We start from the raw sequence: 22,110 nt of genomic DNA, 5'->3' as shown, positions 1-22,110 counted from the left end.
TTTTATTTTAATGAATTGTTCATTCTTTTTCTCTTTTCTTTGTCCTCAACGAGTCAATACAGGATGGATCCAGCCCTCCAAAAAGGGAGAGGGAAGCCCCTCCCCCACCCTATCCCCACCCTCGTTGAAAGTTTTGTGGACACAAAAAACGAATTAACGCATCATTTTGTGTAAAAAAATGATACAGTGGGGGAAATGAGAGCGCTTAGCTCACGACCATAATTTTCGTAACTGCTCTGCTATATCGGTAAGAGTGTAGGTAGCAGTTACAATCCTTGCCTCCCGGGCTGTTCTGCTATAGGATTGCGTAATTAGTGTCTCGTTAATACATTAAGTAACTATAGCAACGGCAAACTTAGTGGAGAATTTTCCAAAATGAAAACGTTCTACCAAGAACAAGATTATAAGTAGGCTTGACCCATCTTTCAAGTCTTTTGAACTATCCAGCCCCTCGGTTGTTGGCCATCCCTATAGGCTATCGCATTATTGGGTGGGGGGGGGGCAGTCAGAAATCACAGAACCTTGCATTTGTCTTCCCTGTAACTCAGATGTCATACAAAGCATGTATTTCGATGTGACCCAGAAATCAACAGGGAAGGGATTTCAAGTAAAATTCGGCGTTCTGTGTGTACATATGTGCAGTGGCGTGCACATGAATTCCAAATTTGGGGTGGGGTCAAATTCAAATATCCCCGGCCGATTAAAGCAGAGAGATGAACTTTCGTGGAAGGGAAGAGGCGAATGAAGGATTTATAAAGAAGGGCAACTGTACTGGGTGGTTAGACTATACTTAGGTCTATAAAAGTAGCCCTAAACGCAAGTTTTAGCTAATAACTGTTGAAAACGGGGCCGTAGTCATGGTTCAATTCTTCCCCGGCTGAATGCAAACAACCCCCCCCCCCCCAACTGAGCCGTTTCCCAGATTGACGGTCGGAGGTGGAGCCATCCCCTTTGCACACGCCACTGTATATGTAGTAACAAAATATAAAAACGAAGTAATTATCTTATATAGCCTCCCCAACAATTTGCTTTGCTCTTTTCAAATATGTATATTTTTTCACGATATGTTAATGGGACTGACGATGACATACCTTTAATATCGTGTCAAAGTTATTAGAGACTGAATTTCCACACAGTCGTCTTCGCTTGGAATGTTCTCAATGTTAGTTTTGGAACTTTGCAAAGGGTATGGTAGTTATTAGTCCATCCGCCTTTCGTAAAGGCTAATTAATTAAAGGCCTTTTTGCATCGTATTAATATGGCTCATAACGCACGTAGAATTTGACGACTTATTTCATTTTATAGTATACTTTCAAAGATCCATCCTTTATCAAAATATATATATATATATATATATTAAAAAAATTGAAAACACCACAGACTTTAACTTATACATCTATTTACCAAAATTGATACAAAAAGAACGACATATATATATATAAAACAAAAATTTTGAGTCCGTCAATGGTTGTTAACAAAGCCATTACCAAATATTTCTTACATATATATATATATATACTTTATAATTCAGAAAATTTAGTAGAGAGGTGTTTTTGTTCAATCGTGGGGCCCTGGCCCAGTGTACCCCATGCAGGCGCGGCGGAACGGGAAAATTATTGGGGGGGCTAATGTGTGGAGACTATCTAAGCGGAGCGCCACCATCGGTTGGCGCGGAGCGTACAAGAAAATTTTGGGTTTTTCAAACCCCCAAATGGCCGGAAATGGCACTTCCCGAGTGTTTTATGCTGCGAATACCTAGCCCTAAAATATGGGTCTCAAGCCTGCAATTTCTCAGATTGCACGTAAAAACATTGTAATTTGTATATTCGATGGTGTTTTAAGAGAGTAGCTATAACTCGTAGTGTACTCGCATAGACGTTTTTGAGTGTAGTAAGGATATGTTGGAGAACTGGCTGAAATGAGGCAAGTCATTGGCCTAAGGACGAAGTTGTGTTGCGCTCACCGGTACTCACACTCACTGCTTCCACTTTTCACGGGGCGTGAAGACGCGGTTGGGGTGACAATGTGGTCTATAGCCAGGGGACGGGCCGAGGGTCCCCCAGCATTTACTAAAATTATTACACCTATATAGTATACGTGTGCATCGGACAGATCGACAAGTATGCATTGAAAAATGGGCAGATGCACGTTTCGGAGCCTTGGTAAATATTGGGGGGGCTTATCATGCATTTGCCCCCTCAACTTTTTCATTGGGGGGCTGAGCCCCCCCCCCAAGCCCCCCCCCCGGTTCCGCCGCCACTGACCCCATGCATTAAGACGTGCCTGTATGGGTACACAACCAATGGCCGCAATCAGTCACCATGATTCAGCTATGTTTGGAGTTTGTTTGTTTCTACACGAAAAACGCGTTCCATAACCGTTAGTAATCCAACCATTGCTTACCTTCCCTCTTACAAAACAAACATTCGAGTAACGCTGTTTACGTGAGATGGAATGAGAACTTGTTGAGATAGGGATTAAATATTAACAATTTACAATGATTACCAAGACAAAGGTCGTTTATCTGATCGTATTGTGCATATACCATATACAACGGCACTCTCTGGTATTCCGCCAAAAAAACGATCCGCCTTATATGATGCGATTACTCACATAGCATATAGCTATGGTGTGATAGTCGAAGTACTGGCGGCAATTGCAATATTTAGCTATAGCCTATACATATATATTTTAGTTCTTCGTACAGCAAGAGGATAAAAGTGAGAGTTAAGTCGAATAAGTGTGCCGTTTTAATATTGTTTTGAGGGTGAGAACAGCGTCATAATGGGTCGCTTGAATCAAGTTATCATCACCGTTGTGTGTTTCTTCGTGTTCGCCTTTCTCATCATGGTGCCTTTGAGTATTATAGGCACACGGCCATATTCAATGTGGCAATTTGAGAACGTTCAATGTCAAGAGACGGAATCTTTTTACGAAAATGATCGAATCGATTGCTTCCCGGAGTACGAGAAACCGACCTACCGGATGTGTTTAATGAGAGGTTGCTGTTGGAGACGGGTCAACTGGGATAAGGACCAGAGGATACCCGAATGTTACCTCCCGAGTAATATCGGGTACAGGGTCATCGGAGAGGAACAAGGTACTAACCTTGGCTTTTATGTCGATCTGAAACGGCTAGACACGCCTCCTTTCTTCGACCAACCGGTGATGGAATTTCTTCGATTCCAAGTCGAATATCAAAAGGAAAATCGCCTGCATATCAAGGTATTGTTAAAACGAAAATCCTTATTGTAAATGTGATGTGAAAAATTGTTCAACTTTTACAGAGGTCTGTGGGTAAACCTCGAAACAAGTTAATTCATCTACAATTCATTCGTGTGGGTAGAAATGTGGTAACAACTAGCTTTATCGTATGTGTCCATAGTTAAGTGCAATGTGGCTACCACATATTGAACATAACATTATTGATACTGACGTATGGACAAAATCGTAAAGCAATCTTGGAAGGTATCGTAGATTTAGGCACATGCATGCTTACTTAGATAGTGAGGGCATCATTTGCTATGTCCATTCCATTAAATATTACGATTTGGACATTGAGAATAGTTATTAATACCTCTGTTTATCAAGTTTTTGAGAGGTGTAAAGTTTTGCTGGGACAGAAATCTTTGCAAATTATGTCACAATATAGTAACATTTATAAGTTAAGATTATGAAATGAAACTAAAGAAAGAAATCTTTCCACTAAAAACTCTTAAACAGAAATTAATTTATAGGTATATAAGGCTATCGGTAAACTTCTGTATATTGATTATTGGTCGATTAATTGATCTAACGCAAAGGAATGCAAAGCCAGAAACCACCTCGATCCAGTACACTTAAAGATCGATACGAAATGTTACCACTATAGTCTCCATAGTTTTTGTATACATTTCATAAAGATTCTCACTCAAATACAGAAAGTTTTATAGAGCAGCCCCTCGAAATATGTTCACCCCCCCCCCACTTCCCTCCCTCCCTCCCTCTCATTCCAACCAACTTGCGCCGCCCAAGCCCCGCCCTTTCTCTTATCAACCAGCTATGTTCCCCAATCATTGTTCATTTGATGAAGAATCTAGGAGAAGACCGTTAACTAATAGTTTTAATAAAAATTAAAGCAGGGTTGTCCAACCTACGGCCAGCGGGCCACAGTACGGCCCGCCGCAGGGTTGCGTGCGGCCCGCCAGAGATGCTCTACGGTACGAAATTTTAGTGAGCAGATTTATTGATAACAATTTGAAGCTATTTAATCAATCATTCGAACCTTCTGGGTCCAAAAACTGCACACAGTTCAGTTTGTGTGACACTCTCTCAGCGGAGAGGGGGGGGGGGGGGCTTTTTTCATCTGTTTTATCAGGAAGGAAAATAAATCAGTGCGCTCGGCGCGCAGTGCTCACATTTTGTTGCCTTGGGCTTCGGGCAAAAAAATCGAAAACTCGAGCGTAGGGTTCATGCGGCCCCCTCCTTCATCATAATCATTCCATGTGGCCCTCCTCTGCAAAAGGTTGGACAACCCTGAACTAAAGCAATAGGCGTAGTAGGCCTATATTTGGAGTCAAACTTGACAGGTGTTTCAAACTTACAGTCAACCAGAAATTCAAAAACAGTTAGGTACAGGTCGGTTTAGTTCGGTACAGGTCGGTATACATTGATCAAAACAAACATTGATCTTGTCGCTGACTTCCAAAATTATCCTAAATTTGCTCAAAGTTTAAAACAAAAAGTTAGCTTATTGGAGGTTCGAAGCTTCCGCAGATATAAGTTGATGAAAGTGAAGTACTTAGAATATTAAAAAGTTTTATGACCGATATTGAACTAATCTAGCATATTAAAGGCTAATAGTGATGATTACCCTTGACCGTTGACCCTTTCTTAGATTTTCCAATACCGTTATGTTGAGCGTCAGCATCTTCGAGTCTATTACAAGTACGAGGAAGAGGAACAGAAGACCTGGAATCCTCGATTTGAGATTCCTATCGAGTTACCAAGAGAAGAGAAGATGGTGGGATTCAAAGATTACGAAGTGAATTATACCAGGAATCCATTCCAAATTAAAATTACCAGACCTTCTTCTGGTGGTGTATTGTAAGTTAACTTTATAAATTTATCTTTTTCTTTCTTCTTTTTTTTGGAAGGAAATATGAGATTCTTAGTATACAGAAAAGTGTAAACTATTGAGTTATCATTTGGCAAAGTGAACAGCAATGCGAATTTAGAGCTTAAGCTCAAATATTTAGTATATTACATTTTACTAATAATGCCAAAATATGTGGCAGCTCAGAATTATCAGTTCGTTCCAGAAATATTCTTGCCATTCTCAATACTTTTTTTGCAACATATAACCACGTTACTATAGTTGATGGCATTAACACAACGAGCGATTTCTCTTTTTGATGTTGCGCTGATTGTACAATATGTTAACAAGAAGTGTCACATGATCATAAGACTTCATAATATATGGTCATACCTTAGCTACATATATGATATGCATTCATGAAAAACGCCCCCCCCCCCCCCTCCCCCATTAAAACTTGTTGCCAGTGTAATAGCTTTGATATCTGTGACAAAAAATTTAAAATACTTTCATAAAATGTTATCCTTTTTGGATATAAGAGAGATGGATGCTAAATTATTATGTAAATGTTTGCGAAACAAAACAGACAGAGTTAACGGTTTATATTATCGAGGTCTGGTTTAATAAGGTAAACACACAAACATTGAATATCCCGGTATCTATGTTATATTTAATGGGGTTTTTTTGTCTTAGATTTGACACCGGTATTGGCGGTTTCATATTTGAAGAACAGTTTATACAGTTCTCAACATTACTTCAAACTACCGCGATATTCGGATTTGGTGAACACCGTCACAAAAGGTTACGGCATGAGGTACTGGAATGGCCAACCTGGGGTATGTGGAACAACGATGCCGATCCAGATGTAAGTATATACATACATATTCATCATCATCCATATTGGTAATGCATATTAATAAGCAAGGGTGTATGGCGAATATAATTCCCTAATCAGAAAGGTACAGAAGGAAACAAGAAAAGGGAACAACAGAACGCCCTCCCCCAACCCCAAAAAGATGTTTAAATAACAGCTGTGGTGGAACAAAATAGTCGTGAAAGGACATTTAATGTTTGTCTTTATTATTATTATTATTATCATTATTTTATTGAATACTCACGTAAAAATTCTTCATATATGATGTGTAAGACTTAAATACCTACATAAAGTTTCGTATCTATCCAAATGAACATTTTAACATATTTCTTATCCTGTATATATACTCAAATATCCACTTTAGCTTCTTGAATGTCCACTAAACGTCCCCTTGGCACACACGTACAGCTCAAGTGGATATTTTATGATATATGATAGACCTGTGGTGAAGATTTAGGACAAACAAAACGTGATTTAGAAAGTTCAGTAAAATATCGTGTGTCCCATCTGGCCTTCCATAGAAAACAGATATAAAAACAATAGTGTAATTAAATTTAATCAATATACTGTAGGAAGGAATAGAATGCTGAAAGAAGGCATACCCGTTTTACTTCATGCAATTGAAATGCAAACACATTCATCATAAAACAATAAACGAATATCGTTAGCCGTATGTATAATATTATGGAGCAAGTAAGGGGAAATGGTTGAGACAAGTTGACACTGTATGCGTCATGTCTTACCTATATCACGTGTAAATACTATATAGAACACAACGGTAACTTGCAGCGTATAGGCAACACCATGTACCATTATTAAGTATATTATTTACGAGCCTATAGCTTACATGTAATTGGACTTTGTACGATGAGTCTGCAACAACAAACTTGTAGTTGATCGATCGTCTGCCGCTTTTGTAACAGATCAAACAAACGTGTGATGGCGCAGCCTTACTCTATAGTAGATTGTGTACATATAGTTTTGTATACACATATAACGTATACGAATCCCATGATATATACAGTACTTATCACATAGTTCTGTGCAGTTGTACTCAGTGGAGTTTCCAAGGGTGGGGGAGGGGGCACATGTCCTCGCCTCCTTAAGTGTTCGGTACGTATTAATGGGTGCATTGGTATACGCATATACGAACGAGGGAAGATCATGATGAAATTACGATGATCATTTCAGTGTAGGAGCACTTATGATAGCCTACTTCAAAACTCGTGAATGGCAATTCTCACATTCCTCTCTTTACAAAAGTCGAAAATATCTAGATCAAACAGTGTATAAATCTCATTGGTAAATACTTTTATTTTGGCAATTTTCAACTATAACAAGCGCATGCGCGTATACTTATTAATACTCCACGTAATTAATCGTATTTGTCTCATATTCGAGAGATATATTGCCCTATGTGGTCATTTTGTTTGTGTGATATTGCTATAACTACGTAACACAAAGGTCCACGGTATTGTTTATTCAGTTCACAAATGCTTAAACTGGCTACTCCTTAACAATTTAATCTGCTGTCTTAATTCCTCGTCAGAGAAATTCCAGATGATGAAATAATCAAGTTATTTGGAGCATATAAAAGTAATGTATAAGATGCTCTGTTGGGGATAGTCAAAAAAGTTTAACAGATTAAAGTCGGTTTTTTTTTTCTTTCTTAACTTGACAGCAGTATATGCATACAGCTGCCTTGTTTGCATAATATAAACATCACAATTTTTCCCATATAACACAATAACCTATCAATGTCGATTGCAAATGAGAGGAGTTATTTGCCTCCTTTTGTACTTTTTACAGGACTCACAGTCAAACCTTCACGGTCAGCATCCATTCTACATTGGAATTGAACCCAGCGGAGACGCACACGGAGTCTACTTTGCAAACAGCAACGCCCAAGGTATTGACTTAAATCCGTTCTTCATCTTTGTCCCTCTTCCAGCATCCCCCCCCCCCCCCGTTTTCCTCTCACAATCTCCCTGCTGCTTTCCAAACCACAATTACGTCTGTTAAGACCCAATATAATTCATTTATTCTTGACAGTCTAAAACAATATTTTTATTCAGTACTATTGTGTAGTAATTTAGTAAATGATCACATAGGCCTAATCACGATGATGCAATTCTTTTGCCAAAAATTTGGCCTAATAACACAGAGAGCTGCAAACCAAAACACAGGTCACTCGTTCTTTGTTATTTTTTAGGTAAAAATGAAACATTAAACGGACGCATGCTTTGGTATTTCGATGTTCGGTCGTGTCCCATACAGTCTGTAGCGTCAATTAATAAATAAGTATTTCTGTTTGCATTGATTTGTTTTTCAGAGGTAAGCATTATTCCTATGCCAGCGTTAACATGGCGGACAGTCGGAGGTATTGTGAACTTATATTTCTACTCTGGTCCGTCACCGGAGGATGTAGTTGCCCAGCATACTGAGGTCAGTATATAACACACTTGTAGTGAGTCCCTACCGGTACTCAAATTGCAACATATATATAAGGGAATTTATATAGGGACAAAATGTACCGTAATCAAATTGAAGCGTCAGTTGTTTTGTTTTTTGTGTTTTTTTTTGTGTTTTTTTTTTACCAAAAGGTAGTCATTGTAGTCAAAGATAACCACTATATGACCCTAAAATCTAAAGCCTGCAGATTTGAGTTGTTTGTGTTTTGGTATATACTCCATAGAATGTTATCAACGTATACAATCCAAGATACAGATTGTCATGGAAAGATTTGAATCATAATTGAGGTTACTCAAAATTAGAAGCAACCCCGTCGATCCACATGTACCCTTAATTTGATTGCTTAATTTTATCATTCCTGTTTGGTTTACACTTTAACAGATTTGTTCCGATATGCAAAGAGAAAGACTCATGTCATGTAACGTGTAACGTGATTTATGGACTTCTCTCATATATTATTTATCGACAGGTGGTCGGAAGACCAGCAATCCCGCCGTATTGGGCCCTTGGTCTGCATTTAGGGAGAGAAGACTTTAATGATGTTGCTACAATGCAAGCAATGGTAGACCGTAACGAGGAGGCAGGAATACCATTTGTAAGTTCATTGAGAAACTTTCTCTGCGTGGTCTACTTAATTATAATTATGCAAAACTATGCATTAACATAATGATGATTTATAAAATTGACATGATAAATATACATTAATGAAATAATATCGCATTAAAATAATTGACGAGACACGTGGATATTAGAAATAGAAACGTCAACATCGTCTCGACATATATATTCGCTATAGAGTGACCTCACCTTATAAACAGACGGATTACTACTGACTTACAGAGTTTTTTTGAAAGTTAAAGCTTATTACATCGATAGTCATATTTTTATGCTGCAAGATGTATAAAGCCTTGATTTGGTAATGAATAGGCATCCTTTCCTCTCTCGAAGCTCTGTGTGGACGGTTGGGTGATATTTGTAAATATATATGCTTTGATATGGTATGCAAGCAAGAAAAATGTCTTTCGGAAACTAATGACGTCATTGCATCATGACGTCAGAATATTTGACACAACATATTCTTACTAGACTATTTTCGGGGAAGGGACAGTGGGAACTTTACGACAGAATGGTGCGATGTTGTAAATGGATAGACCTCAATCAGCGATTTACGGTTGTAAATGATCAAACTTTGTAAATCACACCTATATATGTATGTATTTTAGATCCTCATGTAAGCAGGAACTCGCGAAGAAGCCATCATTGGCTTATCAAAGCCGCAAGCTGACCGAAGTCAGTCTCTTAGATTCATATTTAACGTCCATGATTATGAATTGTCAATTGTCAACAACTTTGTAACTGGACGACATACATTAATGTCGGAGTGATTCGAACTTGGGAACTTATGATTGAAAGGCACCGGCGTTAACCACTGAGCTAACACTCCTTGGGAGTTATTGGAGTTATGGGAGTTATTAAAGTTTATCCACATTATGGTGTAGTGAAGGCTATTACTGAATTAATTGAAATTATACTTAAAATTATGTCAATATGATGCTATGTCTTTGACTGCATATTTTGGTAAAGGAAAAGGGTTTGCTGCAGAAAAGGAATATTACCTTTATCTTAACCATAGACAAATTATATGTAGGTTACATAAGAATATGACTCCTATATTGTAAAAGGGATTCTTTACAGAATAAATGGAGCGTTCTTAGTTTAACAACAAATATTCCATACACGGGAATTCGTCTTTGCTTACCAATATGACAGAAACTACATTAATTTCATCTCCACGCAAGGTTTGATTTCATAAGCCTCAACACCACACTTTCAAATCATCATCCTATGTCATCGTCACGTATATCTTTACTGTTTTCCTATTGGTAGTTACATATCACGTGTTTCTTTATCTTGTGTTTCCCTCCTTCAGGATGTATTATACAGTGGTGTTGAAATTACAGACAGCTACAGAATGTTTACCTATGACGAGACAAACTTTGATGGCTTACCTGAATTTACTCAGATGCTGAACGATACTGGAAGAAAATTCATCATAACCATGGTAATTGTCTTAAATTATCTCATTCTTTATTCCTCTCGCCCCATCCCCCGACGTTTAAATATCTCCAGCCTCCCCATCCCGCCCCTCCCAATATGCTATGACGTCAAAATACTGATGACTAGTGCTTAAACGTAAAACCGGGCATTTCATAACTTATTAATCATTAACACCCTCAAAGAAAATTCTTTAATGCACCACATGTTTCAGAGCAGAACACCGACCCAGATTTCATATGCCGTGAGTGGGTGTGGAGGGGGGGGGGCGGGGCGTGGTGTAGGTAACAGACAAATTTTCAGCTGTGTTGAAAGTTATTGATGTGAAAACTATCGGATGTTTTATTACGTTGTAGACTCCTGGTATTCCAAAGCACGTACCGGAACCAAAGACGTATTACACACCGTATTACTACCTGGAGAAGTATGGACTTTTGGTGAATATCTCAAACTCTACACAGAGACCTGTTACTGCTCAGGTGAGTAAAATTACCAATACCAAATTTATCTTGTCACTCTCTCGACCGACTGGGATTTTTTTTTTACAATTATTTTGTAAAACAGAGTCTGTCATAAAGGTATTTTTTTGTTAAGAATAGCATGGGCAAGATAAATAAAGGACTTAACTGACCTCAGTCTTCTCAACCAGTCCTCTTGCATCGAAGCTGTGACCGTGTTGATCATCATTAAAGGTGAAGGTATACATATAGTGTGCAGGTTTCTTAACATTGCGATCGTTGTGTATATCGCTTCTATATACATTCATGTGCGTGTGATTCCTTAGGTTGAAGTAATCAAATACTTATCCACATCGTGTATGCTATCCTGCTACACAATTTGTACACACTATATATCAGACACATTACTGCAGTATGTTTCAGTTGGCTCCGCAAGTGCGTCTTGATTTACCCGTAAGTAAAGTCCAAGGAGAAAATAGGAAACACATTTGTGACCCGATGTAAAGTCAACTATAACCATGCTGAAAACCACATTATACACTTTTCTTTACCCTTTTGGTAAGTGAAGTTATTTTCTCTGTCTCTATCTATATCTCTCTGACAATGTCATCCTATTTTCCCCTTGATTTTCAAGCAATGGGCAGGAGAAGTCGTTTTCCCTGACTACACCAACCCACTGACGAGAGACTGGTTAGGTTCATACCTTAATGAGTTACATGATCAATTTCCGTTCCATGGCATAATAATCGTAAGTAATAATTCTCTTTTTTGGTAAGTTTGGCTACATTTAGGTTTGCTTCATTGTTTTAATCGTACAAACCAACCTTCATTGATTTTGACTAATGTCAAGTCATTATTTCCATCTCAAAACTACAAAGAAATTCATCGCTGTATAGGACTAATTTATCTTTCTTTCTTGTCGAATAGAAAGTTAGTACCTAAAGTTATGTCCAGAATGTATGAACCTTCAGTTCGATATCAAAGTATGTTGTGTGTTGTTTCCATGGTTACAACGTTGATGATGATTTGTGATGCAGTCTGTGAAACTGACGAAAACTTAAGTACATGCAATGCTGTCACTGCTATGGAAAAACAGCATTCCAACGATAGATTGTTTACTGCCCTAATCCACCGGAGTAAAAATACATAATTTGAGAATTGAATATTATTTTCATAATTTTAAAATTGGTAGATATGTTCCTAATCTTAGACATTTATCCCTAACATGACCTGGCCATTCACTTTTGGAGTAATGTCCAATACATCAATCGAACCTTTCTGCCCCATTTCTTAATATGCAATTTAAGTATGGAATAAAATATGGAATATGAGAGTTTCCTTCGGCTTATAATATCTGACATTCGTACCAACGAATTATTCTATTTTGAGAAAGATGTATCAATCTAATGTCATTGATTTCGCCTTTTAGACCGATAATGAACCAACAAACTACGTGAATGGATCTAAGATGGGTTGCCAAAACAAGAAATTAAATTTCCCGCCATATGTACCTCGTAAGTATAATTCATTATTCAATAATTCTTTAATTTTGTAATTCATTACTTTGCTAAATCCAGTAATTTAATATCTTAAATTTCAATGTACAAAATGTTTGATCAAAAAGGATAACAATATATATTGCCTATTGCAATGCATGTCTATTTTAACAGTTGACATAACGATTCTTACGATAGAATTAAATTAGAGAGCATTTATTTTAACTTTTCTACTTAAATTATCACTTCATTAAAATAAAATAAAAATTCTGACGGTTTAAAAAAATACTATTACAGATCTTCAGAGCCGGATGTTATACCAGAATACCATTTGTATGGAATCGAAGTACAGCGTCGGAGAACATTATGATGTCCATAGTCTCTTTGGATTATATTCAGCTGAGGCGTTTTACATGTAAGATGATTGTCATGTTCTTCTTGTTGTTACTGCTGCTATTTTGTGTTTGTTTATTTGTTTTTTATGTTTGTTCGTTTTGTTTGTTTCTTTGTTTTGTTTCTTTGTTTGCAGCCGTCCTTTACAGAGTTGTCATAAAACATGTTACAATATTTAACCGACAACTTTACGTTGTAAGGTCGGTATATCGTTAACATGAATAACCGTGATGTCAGTGATGACTGGTCTACCTTCCCAATAACGTGTGTGTCCCCTGGCGAGAGCGGGAGGGAGGGGATGAAAATGTTCCCTAACTTCCATACTATGCGCATCGGAAGCTGAACCAAATTTTATGTGTATACCTTGTAATATACGGGTAGTGAACGTTTTTAACATACAAACTTACGCAATTGTCTCTTATAAACACATTTGAGAAAACAATTAAGAAATAAAATAAAAACAGACAAAAAAAGGACGGAAAACGTTTTTTTCCAAGAGATAAATGGTACATGCGTCTATCATAACATAACATGCGAGGGGTTCTAAAAACTCATATTACCATATAAGGAATCTCCATACCCGTTATAATTCGTATAGATTTAAGGGATCGTTAATTACTTTATTTTTTCATATCTTTCTTTACAGGGCAGCCACTCAGGTTTTCCACGATAAGCGGACACTACTTTTGTCCCGCTCTACGTTCCCTGGATCAGGACGTTTCGCTGGTTATTGGCTCGGCAAAAACCACTTTACTTGGGAAGACTTGCGTTACTCTATCATTAGTAAGTATTATGGCCTTAGACATCTTAAATAACTGGTTCAAATTAAAAAATAAATAAATACCTGGTATCCTCTTCTCTCAACACATTGGGGAGCGAAGATCTTTTTTGGTCGAAAGTAAGCCTCTCTTCGACATGCTGAAGAATGCATTTTCATTCGCTTACTCTCAATCTTGTAAATAACTACTTTCACTTTGATTTCTTTCTTCAGCGATGCTGGAGTTCAATGAATTTGGAATTCCTCTGGTAAGTCTGTTTTTTATTTATTATATTATATATTTCTGGGCTTACAATACCGTATAATTTATCGTTCATTATATCACTCGTACATGGAAACGATTGTTGGATATCTAACATGAATACCAAGTAAAACAACCTAATTAAATTAATCTTCTGACGAAATGATTAAAGGCATTTAAGTTTTAAAATGTTGGTTTCATTAATTGACTAATTGATTAATTTAATTCAAGACTGACTTCAGATACTTCACGAACAGCATCCCCACACATTCACAAAATGCCGCCTCCTATAGACCCCCACCCCCTCACCCATCCCAGTATATACGTAAGTTGTACGTTACCTTATCCTAATTATATGTTCAGCTAATGTGGTGAAAATGCTAAGTCTATACAATGCGGTACAATACTAATCACCTATATTTTAGACCCATAATGAGTTTTTAATATTTTAATACTAAGACAAGCAAATGATTTTGTTTAACATTTTTAACACCGATTCATGAGACCTGTATGTGTCATAGTCAGTTAGTTATATATATATATATATATATATATATATATATATATATATCTTCTAATGTCACGTTAATGTTTTTGACAGGTCGGTCCGAACATTTGCGGTTACTATGACAACGACGAGCTGACTCCTGATGAGAAGATTGAGCTGTGTACTCGCTGGATTCAAGTCGGTTGTTTTTATCCGATGGCGCGATTTTTCAGAGGCAGAGATCAAGGAGTAAGGAAATTTCATCCACATCAAGTTAAAAAAGATGATATACTTTGAAATATTTTCTTTTAATTGCTGATCAAGCTTTTGTTCCGCAGATTTTTCTTAGTTCTCATTTTGGGTGATCTTTTGCACATATTTGTTCCAATTTAAGATTTTAAATCACATTTATACCACAAAAACTTGTCAGTATATTTTGCTCTAATTTAAGTCACGAAATTTAGTCTTAAAATAACATCATCCTTGGGACGCGGATATTTCATAATATTTCCTCTTCAAAACACACATTTCTTATCGAGTACCACGATTTTCTTAGTATCTAAAAGTTATTTGAAGTCCTGTATGATTTAGAATGTAGCATATCCTTTCTTCCTTATTTTTAAATACGCCTAAATCATTCTGTGTCAGTTAATACATGTATTCTGGATAGTTCACACACTGCAATGAAACAACAATCGTCAAATTTATCACATAGGCCTAATGTAGTTACTTAACCTTGTGAACACCTTCAGAAACGTTACCAGTACCTGTATGACGGATTGGGATATACGGCTTCCCTTTCGTTGTGTAATTTAGCCAAGCCTCGGAAACATATTTTTCATTTCATAGGTCTATACCAAAAAGACACGTGTGACCGAAATATGACACTTTATGTATATGACACTGGACGTATTAATGTTGCCATGCAATGTGGTTTTATACACATTAAATTGAGCAATTCATTGATAAAGTGACCAGAAAACGAAAGAAAAACAAAATAACATTTGAAAAAATCTGCTAACGTTGAATACATTAACCACGTTCCATTTACTTACACAGGACTCGGATCCAGCTAGCTGGGGTGAGCCATTATTGAGTAATGTGAAGAGAGCCTTGGAGACGCGATATTCCTTACTACCGTACATCTATACACTCTTCTACCACGCCCATTTGGATGGATTTACTGTAGCTCGACCAATCTTCAACGAGTAAGTTCATTTTTGACATTCCTTCTAAATTTACTGTAGAGAAACTGTTTATAACAGAATCGTGTAGGAAAAAGAGCTGAACCAGTACACCTTTCCCTACCCATTATTTCCTTTACCTTTTTCAAGACAATACAATCAGACTTTGTATATTGAGTCTGTACATTATTCTATCAGTGTTATATGTACTTCTGTACTCACCCTTACGGTTTTTATGCACAGGCAGGTTTTGCTCTTCGGCACTCGTACTCGAAATAAGTATAAGAAATAAGAAATAAGTATCTGAAACTATTGCAAAATTTCGTAGCATGCTCTTACTCGTTCTCATAGTGCCATACTCATTCATACTGAGAAGTATTTCAATGTTTTTGTTTTTTTTTTCGCTCATCAGCTCGTACAGTGCGCGAAGCCATCGCGCCACTGTACGGACCGGAAGTATTTCAATTGTATGCCCTGAATACAATGAAAGTTCCTTCTTCCTCTTTTTAACAAATGCAAAAGAGTTTATATTCGTTTCGTTTCTCTTATGTAAGATTCCCTTACGAAGACAGAGCTCACACTTGGAATGTTGACTGGGAGTTTCTCTTAGGTCCCGCACTCTTGGTTGCGCCTGCGTTGGAACCAACCAATGGAGGTACGACACCTGTTAGCGTGTATATACCCGATGACCGGTTCTATAACTACCACTCGGTAAGACCTTTTTTATAAGTTGGGGAGTGGTTAACACTATACAGTACTATACAGTATATACAGTACGCTACTATACAGTATTATACAACACCTAATTATATTCCGGCCATTTGATTGGTCAATTGCTCGTCGATTGCATGCAAAATCCGCTCTATTCCACTCTATGAAATAGAACCATGGGTTATACTTTTTTGATAGCACTTTTTTCAATGGTAAGAGAGCAGAGAAACCTGTCTGTTCAAAACAATCTGTTGCATGAGTGCATTTTACCCATCTTAATATAATGTGTTGTATAAAACAAATAATGAATGGTTTCCATTCGTGCAATAGTGCAAATATTTCATGAGTTGAAAGATGGAATGTTCCATCTTTCAACTCATGAAATATTTGCACTATTGCACGAATGGAAACCATTCATTATTTGTATACTATTCGCCGGGTACTATGCAGTGCTATGCAGTACTAGACAGTACTAGCCTATACAGTAGGCCTACTATACAATACTTTGTAGTACTATGCAGTAATAAAGTATACCCTATAAACGACTATGCATTACTAGGCTATTATAAGTTCTATACACAGCACTATACAATATACCATACAGTATACTACACTTCCCTGCAAAAGATGTTGCATCCCCTTCTTAAGAAAAACTTTTTGCCTGCCATACTGACTGCAACATCTTGATTGACCTCTTAAAGTCATGTATGGGAAAAACGTACAAAAGAAGTTAAAATATAAGAAATGTGCTCCTCTCCTCTCTATCTGATGTCTCCGCTAAAAACCGATGCACTTTCCCATCCTCCGTCTCATCACTTCCGGTTCATCAAAGAATTACTGATTTTGTTCACTTCTTCATTTTTAATTTCAACTTTTAAGGGATTGCAAGTACCGAATGGTCAGAAGGGAACCAACATTACCGTCAACATTCCAATCGATGAAGTCAGCATGTTTATTCGTGGAGGTTATATCATCCCAACACAACAACCAGGCAACATGTCATACCACAGGTAAAAATACTAAGCCCACCCTACAATATAGGTTCTACGTCACACAGGTAAAAACTAAACCCACCCTACAATGTAGGTTCTACGTCATACAGGTAAAAACTAAACCCACCCTACAATATACGACCTACGTCACACAGGTAAAAACTAAACCCACCCTACAATGTAGGACCTACGTCACACAGGTAAAAACTAAACCCACCCTACAATGTAGGTTCTACGTCACACAGGTAAAACCTAAACCCACCCTACAATGTAGGTTCTACGTCACACAGGTAAAAACTAAACCCACCCTACAATATACTGGACCTACGTCCTATTGTGGAGTGTTAGCTCAGTGGTTAACACCGGTGCCTTTCAATCATAAGGTCCCCGGTTCGAGTCACTCCCAGATTAATGTATGTCGTCCAGTTACAGAGTTGTTGACAATTAACAATTTCATGGACGTTAAATATGAATGTGAGAGTCAGCTTGCGGCTTTGATAAGCCAATTAGGCGTCTTCGCGAGTTCCTGCTTGCAGGAGGATCTAATATACATATATACGTACATACATATATACATACGTCACACAGGTAAAAGCTAAACCCATCCTACAATATAGGATCTACGCCACACTCATGTTTTCATTGCGTGCTGACAGAAATCATAAACAAAGAAAAAAATCAGGGATAGATATTCGTAACTAAAATTCGGCGCACTCTACGCTGTAACTGTCAATTAAGTCGTAGAAATATAATCACATCAAATATATCACAGGATTTACAGGAGGGGTTGTGGTCATTGAACTGGGCGACTCCCATGATTGCAAGAGTATCAGCTTCTTATCCCTCAGTAAAAAAAAGAATATTGAAAGTACAAACGTCGAGTGGTGCATTCTGAGGTATATTTGGACCATAAATTAGGTCTAAAAGCAAGTTTTGCTAATAAGTACTTTTTAATGTTGTTTACATCGCATTCAACCCCTTCCCCATCCTTACCCCTCGTCTAGATACGTGACTGCATATGAATGTTGAGGTCTTCACCAAATCCTTTACGATGTTTTCACTATGCAAGACTTAAAGTGTGACTATAAACACGTGATTTCATAATTGGTTGCATTTCAGTCGTTTGAATGACATGGAGTTACTGGTCGCTCTGTCTGAAGGAGACTTGGGAGTGGCTAGGGGAGACATGTTCTGGGACGACGGCGATAGCTTTGGTGAGTTATAAATGAGCGAGATTATGCAACATAATCAGTGGCGGCGGAACCGGGGGGGCTTGGGGGGGCTCAGCCCCCCCAATGAAAAAGTTGAGGGGGCAAATGCATGATAAGCCCCCCCAATATTTACCAAGGCTCCGAAACGTGCATCTGCCCATTTTTTAATGCATACTTGTCGATCTGTCCGATGCACACGTATACTATATAGGAGTAATAATTAAATATGATAATTGATTGTCTGTATCATGCCTCATCGAATATTAGTGTTTTAAATAAGAGGGTAATAAGCTAAACGCTACACTCATCAACATTTGCGTTTACACTACGAGTACACGCAAGGCGTGGAACATGGCTTTATGTTTAAACGCAATCAATTATTAAACGAACAAAAACACAATATTAGCATTTCACCTGTACTGTATGCATTCATGACATGATGACAGTGCTAGGTCATAGAAATTTGTTGGCAACTGCACATGGTTTTGGAATTACCCATTTGTTGACATTAAGAAATGCTTTCTGTTTTTTCTTATGACATTTATTTAATTCAGGGGCGTCGGAGCCGGTACGGGCAGGTTCGGCGAACGCCGGACCAATATTCACGACGCAAAAAAAAAAAAAGTAGGACTAAAAAATGGAAAAAAAAAATCTCGGAGGTATATGTTTCAATAATTTTCAATAATGATGACGGCAAGTAGGCTAAATGTGACTACTCTGTCATGGCAGGGATCTTGTTTTCAAGCTCGGGAAGTGCCATTTCCTGCAATCTGGGAGGCATATTTTCAAAATTTTCTCCATTACGCTACGCGCCAACCATGGTGGCGCGTAGCGTAGTTTGACCTGCCAAACGTCCCCCCGATAATTATGATAGTTGGCCACACTCTGAACCGCCGTACCAATCAAAAATAGCTTCCGACGCCCTTGTAATTATTGCATTTAATTGCAAGTAGTTACTACACTCAAAAACGTCTTTGCGAGTACACGTCGAGTAATAGCTACTCTCTTAAAGCACCATCGAATATACAAATTACAATGTTTTTACAGATTTTTACGTGCAATCTGAGAATTGCAGGCTTGAGACCCATGTTTTAGGGCTAGGTATTCGCAGCATAAAACACTCGGGAAGTGCCGTTTCCAGCCATCTGGGGGGTTTGAAAACCCCCAAAATTTTCTTGTACGCTCCGCGCCAACCGATGGTGGCGCTCCGCTTAGATAGTCTCCACATATTAGCCCCCCCAATAATTTTCCCGTTCCGCCGCGCCTGAACATAATCGTACGTTAGTTTACCGGTGCGATATTTTAAAGTTTGAATTCAAGTATGAATAGGAAAGGAAAGTTGTTTACTTCAGAGTTGCACCTGTTTGGCAGTTTGAAAATTGCTCTGACCGAAATTTGCTCTTAATGAGATTTAATTTATTACCTGGGCTAATTCAATGTGGCATACATATTCATCGTTATAATTCATTTTTCTCTTTCCTTTTCTTCTTCTTGGTATATTTTGCTCTCCCCCTCTGTTGCGGGCGGCCACATAAATATAGCAAAATCATAAAAGTGGGACTGTTTTAATATATACTCTGTATCTTATCGTAATTAACTTTTGATTTATTTCCTCGTGTAATTTTTAGAACCTTATGAATCGAAGCGAGATCTCCTGGTTGAATTCTTTGCAGACTCGGTAAGATATTTTAACCTTGCACAACTCCCCCCCCCCTCTCCCGTTAAATATTATGTCATGCACTGGGCGCCCTTTTGATTGACCCTTCACCTCTGTTCCACCTTCGTCACCCTGCAGCCCCGACAGTTCAAATTTCTTACTTTATTTTCGTACTTCTTTAACCGTGGTTTAAATTTGTTAGGTTGGTATAGAAATAATAATATTAAAAAACACGGTATGCATGAAAATTCCATCTTCTGTGTTTCACATCTTGATATTCTGGACGCAAATGAAAGTTTTGATCGGTAAAATAGCTCAATTGGACGAAACCATTTTTTTCTAAATTATTTTGCTCCAGCGTTCAATCATAAAGAAATTTTAAAGAAAGTAAATGTTATTTTGCTTCATATTTACAGAATCGCATCGACATTTTTGTGCAACGAAACAATTTGCTTTTATTCAAACCGGAAATAGAGCTGCCTCATATCACCTCCGTCCGGTTTTACGGGCGAAGAAATGACCCCGGGTCAAGGGTCACGGTGGATCATGTTGAGCTTGAGCCCGAACAGATTGACTATGACACTGGCAACCGAGTAAGTTTATGTCAGGAACATGCACGAAGCTGTTACGTAATAGCTCCATGGTAACAGGGTATAGGTATAAGTCATGTTCAGATCATATAAAGTGAAATATACTCAAGTGAATTGAAACAACTTCCTAATTCTTCAAGTTAATTATTTCTTGAAAACATAACGTTTTGCTACCTCCACCTCTACCCCACACACATACTCCTCTCCCCACCCCAACCTCCCCCCCCCCACCCCTACTTCCACAATATTTGGCTTGTATTGTAAGAAGGGCTCTAGGTACTTCGTACTTTTTGCACGGTTTTACCTCTCAGTATTTAATCAATTAAGCGTTGAATAGTGTTAACCCTAGATGGCTAGAGAAGAAGCAGACATCGTCTAATTCGTTTATGTGATAGAAATGAACTTCCTAGTGAACGGAATCCAAAACAGCTAACAACTGTTATAACATTTGGAAGCTATCGCAGTTTTGGTATTCTTTTCCCGTATGTCTGTATAAAGAGGCACTCTGAAAAGACTACTTTTACACAGACGTACTTGGCATATCATAAAAAATAAATATAGTGTAACAAGTTTGACAGTGAATTCCCTATGAGACAGCATAACAAAATCAATATTGTGTAACTAGTTAGATAGTGAAATCCCTATAACACATCATAACTAAATCAATATTGTGTAATCATTTTGATAGGGCATCCCTATGAGATAGCATCACAATATCTATATAGGGTAACCATTTCGATAGTGAATCCATATGCCAGGGCATAATAAAATAAATATAGTGTAACCATTTTGATAGTGAATCCCTATGAAACAGCATAACTAAATCAATATAGTGTTACCATTTTGATAGTGAATTCCCTATGAGACAACATAACAAAATCAATTTAATGTAATTATTTTGTAGTGGTAAATGAAGTGTGAAAAAAAGTTTGGCAAGAGGCGAGTTCAATCAATAACAAAGTTTACGTGTAATTACTTCGACACATTTACAATATTCTCGTTACATCTCATCTTACAATGGTTCTCGCAACATAACCGCTTTATCACTTTTAATTCTTTACAGGTTTTACTCTTGACTGGACTACACATGGATATTACGTCAGATCACGTGGTTGAAATAGGTGCAACGTCACTGCCCTAGTATTCTTTATATTAATCGTTTGCCAATGGTCGCATTTGTAACTAGCAATTTATTTTCATTTTAGTTTATTCTACTCGATGAACTTCATTTGGTAGTTTCTTCTTCTCCTTTTTTTATAAAACGAAGACTTAAATTTACTTGTTCCGAAGAAGGCTCCATTTTGGAATAGTTTTGATACGCCCAGCCGCAGTTATACCCATTTCTTACTTTACCTATCAATGATAGATAATTAACGAAGTTAGGTACGGTCTCTAACATACAGAATGGCTGGTCACGGTCAGCTAATTAGCGAAAGT

The 22,110-nt window shown here is 37.7% G+C and overlaps 1 protein-coding gene across 1 annotated transcript; it reads left to right on the top strand.

Moving 5' to 3' along the window:
* The first annotated feature begins 2,564 nt into the window (after positions 1–2,564).
* LOC139975150 (maltase-glucoamylase-like) lies at positions 2,565–21,957 on the top strand. Its single transcript, XM_071982798.1, has 21 exons — positions 2,565–3,225; positions 4,877–5,085; positions 5,768–5,939; positions 7,758–7,857; positions 8,281–8,393; positions 8,890–9,015; positions 10,351–10,482; positions 10,832–10,954; positions 11,568–11,681; positions 12,363–12,447; positions 12,727–12,844; positions 13,469–13,605; positions 13,814–13,848; positions 14,443–14,577; positions 15,388–15,536; positions 16,067–16,223; positions 17,103–17,233; positions 18,335–18,429; positions 20,055–20,104; positions 20,500–20,676; positions 21,737–21,957. The coding sequence occupies exons 1-21, from the start codon at positions 2,785–2,787 to the stop codon at positions 21,812–21,814; spliced, it is 2,877 nt and encodes a 958-aa protein (XP_071838899.1). The 5' UTR covers positions 2,565–2,784; the 3' UTR covers positions 21,815–21,957.
* The last annotated feature ends 153 nt before the right edge of the window (positions 21,958–22,110 follow it).

This window comes from Apostichopus japonicus, chromosome 10 (assembly GCF_037975245.1).
Source record: "Apostichopus japonicus isolate 1M-3 chromosome 10, ASM3797524v1, whole genome shotgun sequence".
NCBI classification, from domain to species: Eukaryota; Metazoa; Echinodermata; class Holothuroidea; order Aspidochirotida; family Stichopodidae; genus Apostichopus; species Apostichopus japonicus.
The sequence above is the reverse complement of the archived record's forward strand: the minus strand, read 5'-3'. Positions and strand labels throughout refer to the sequence as shown.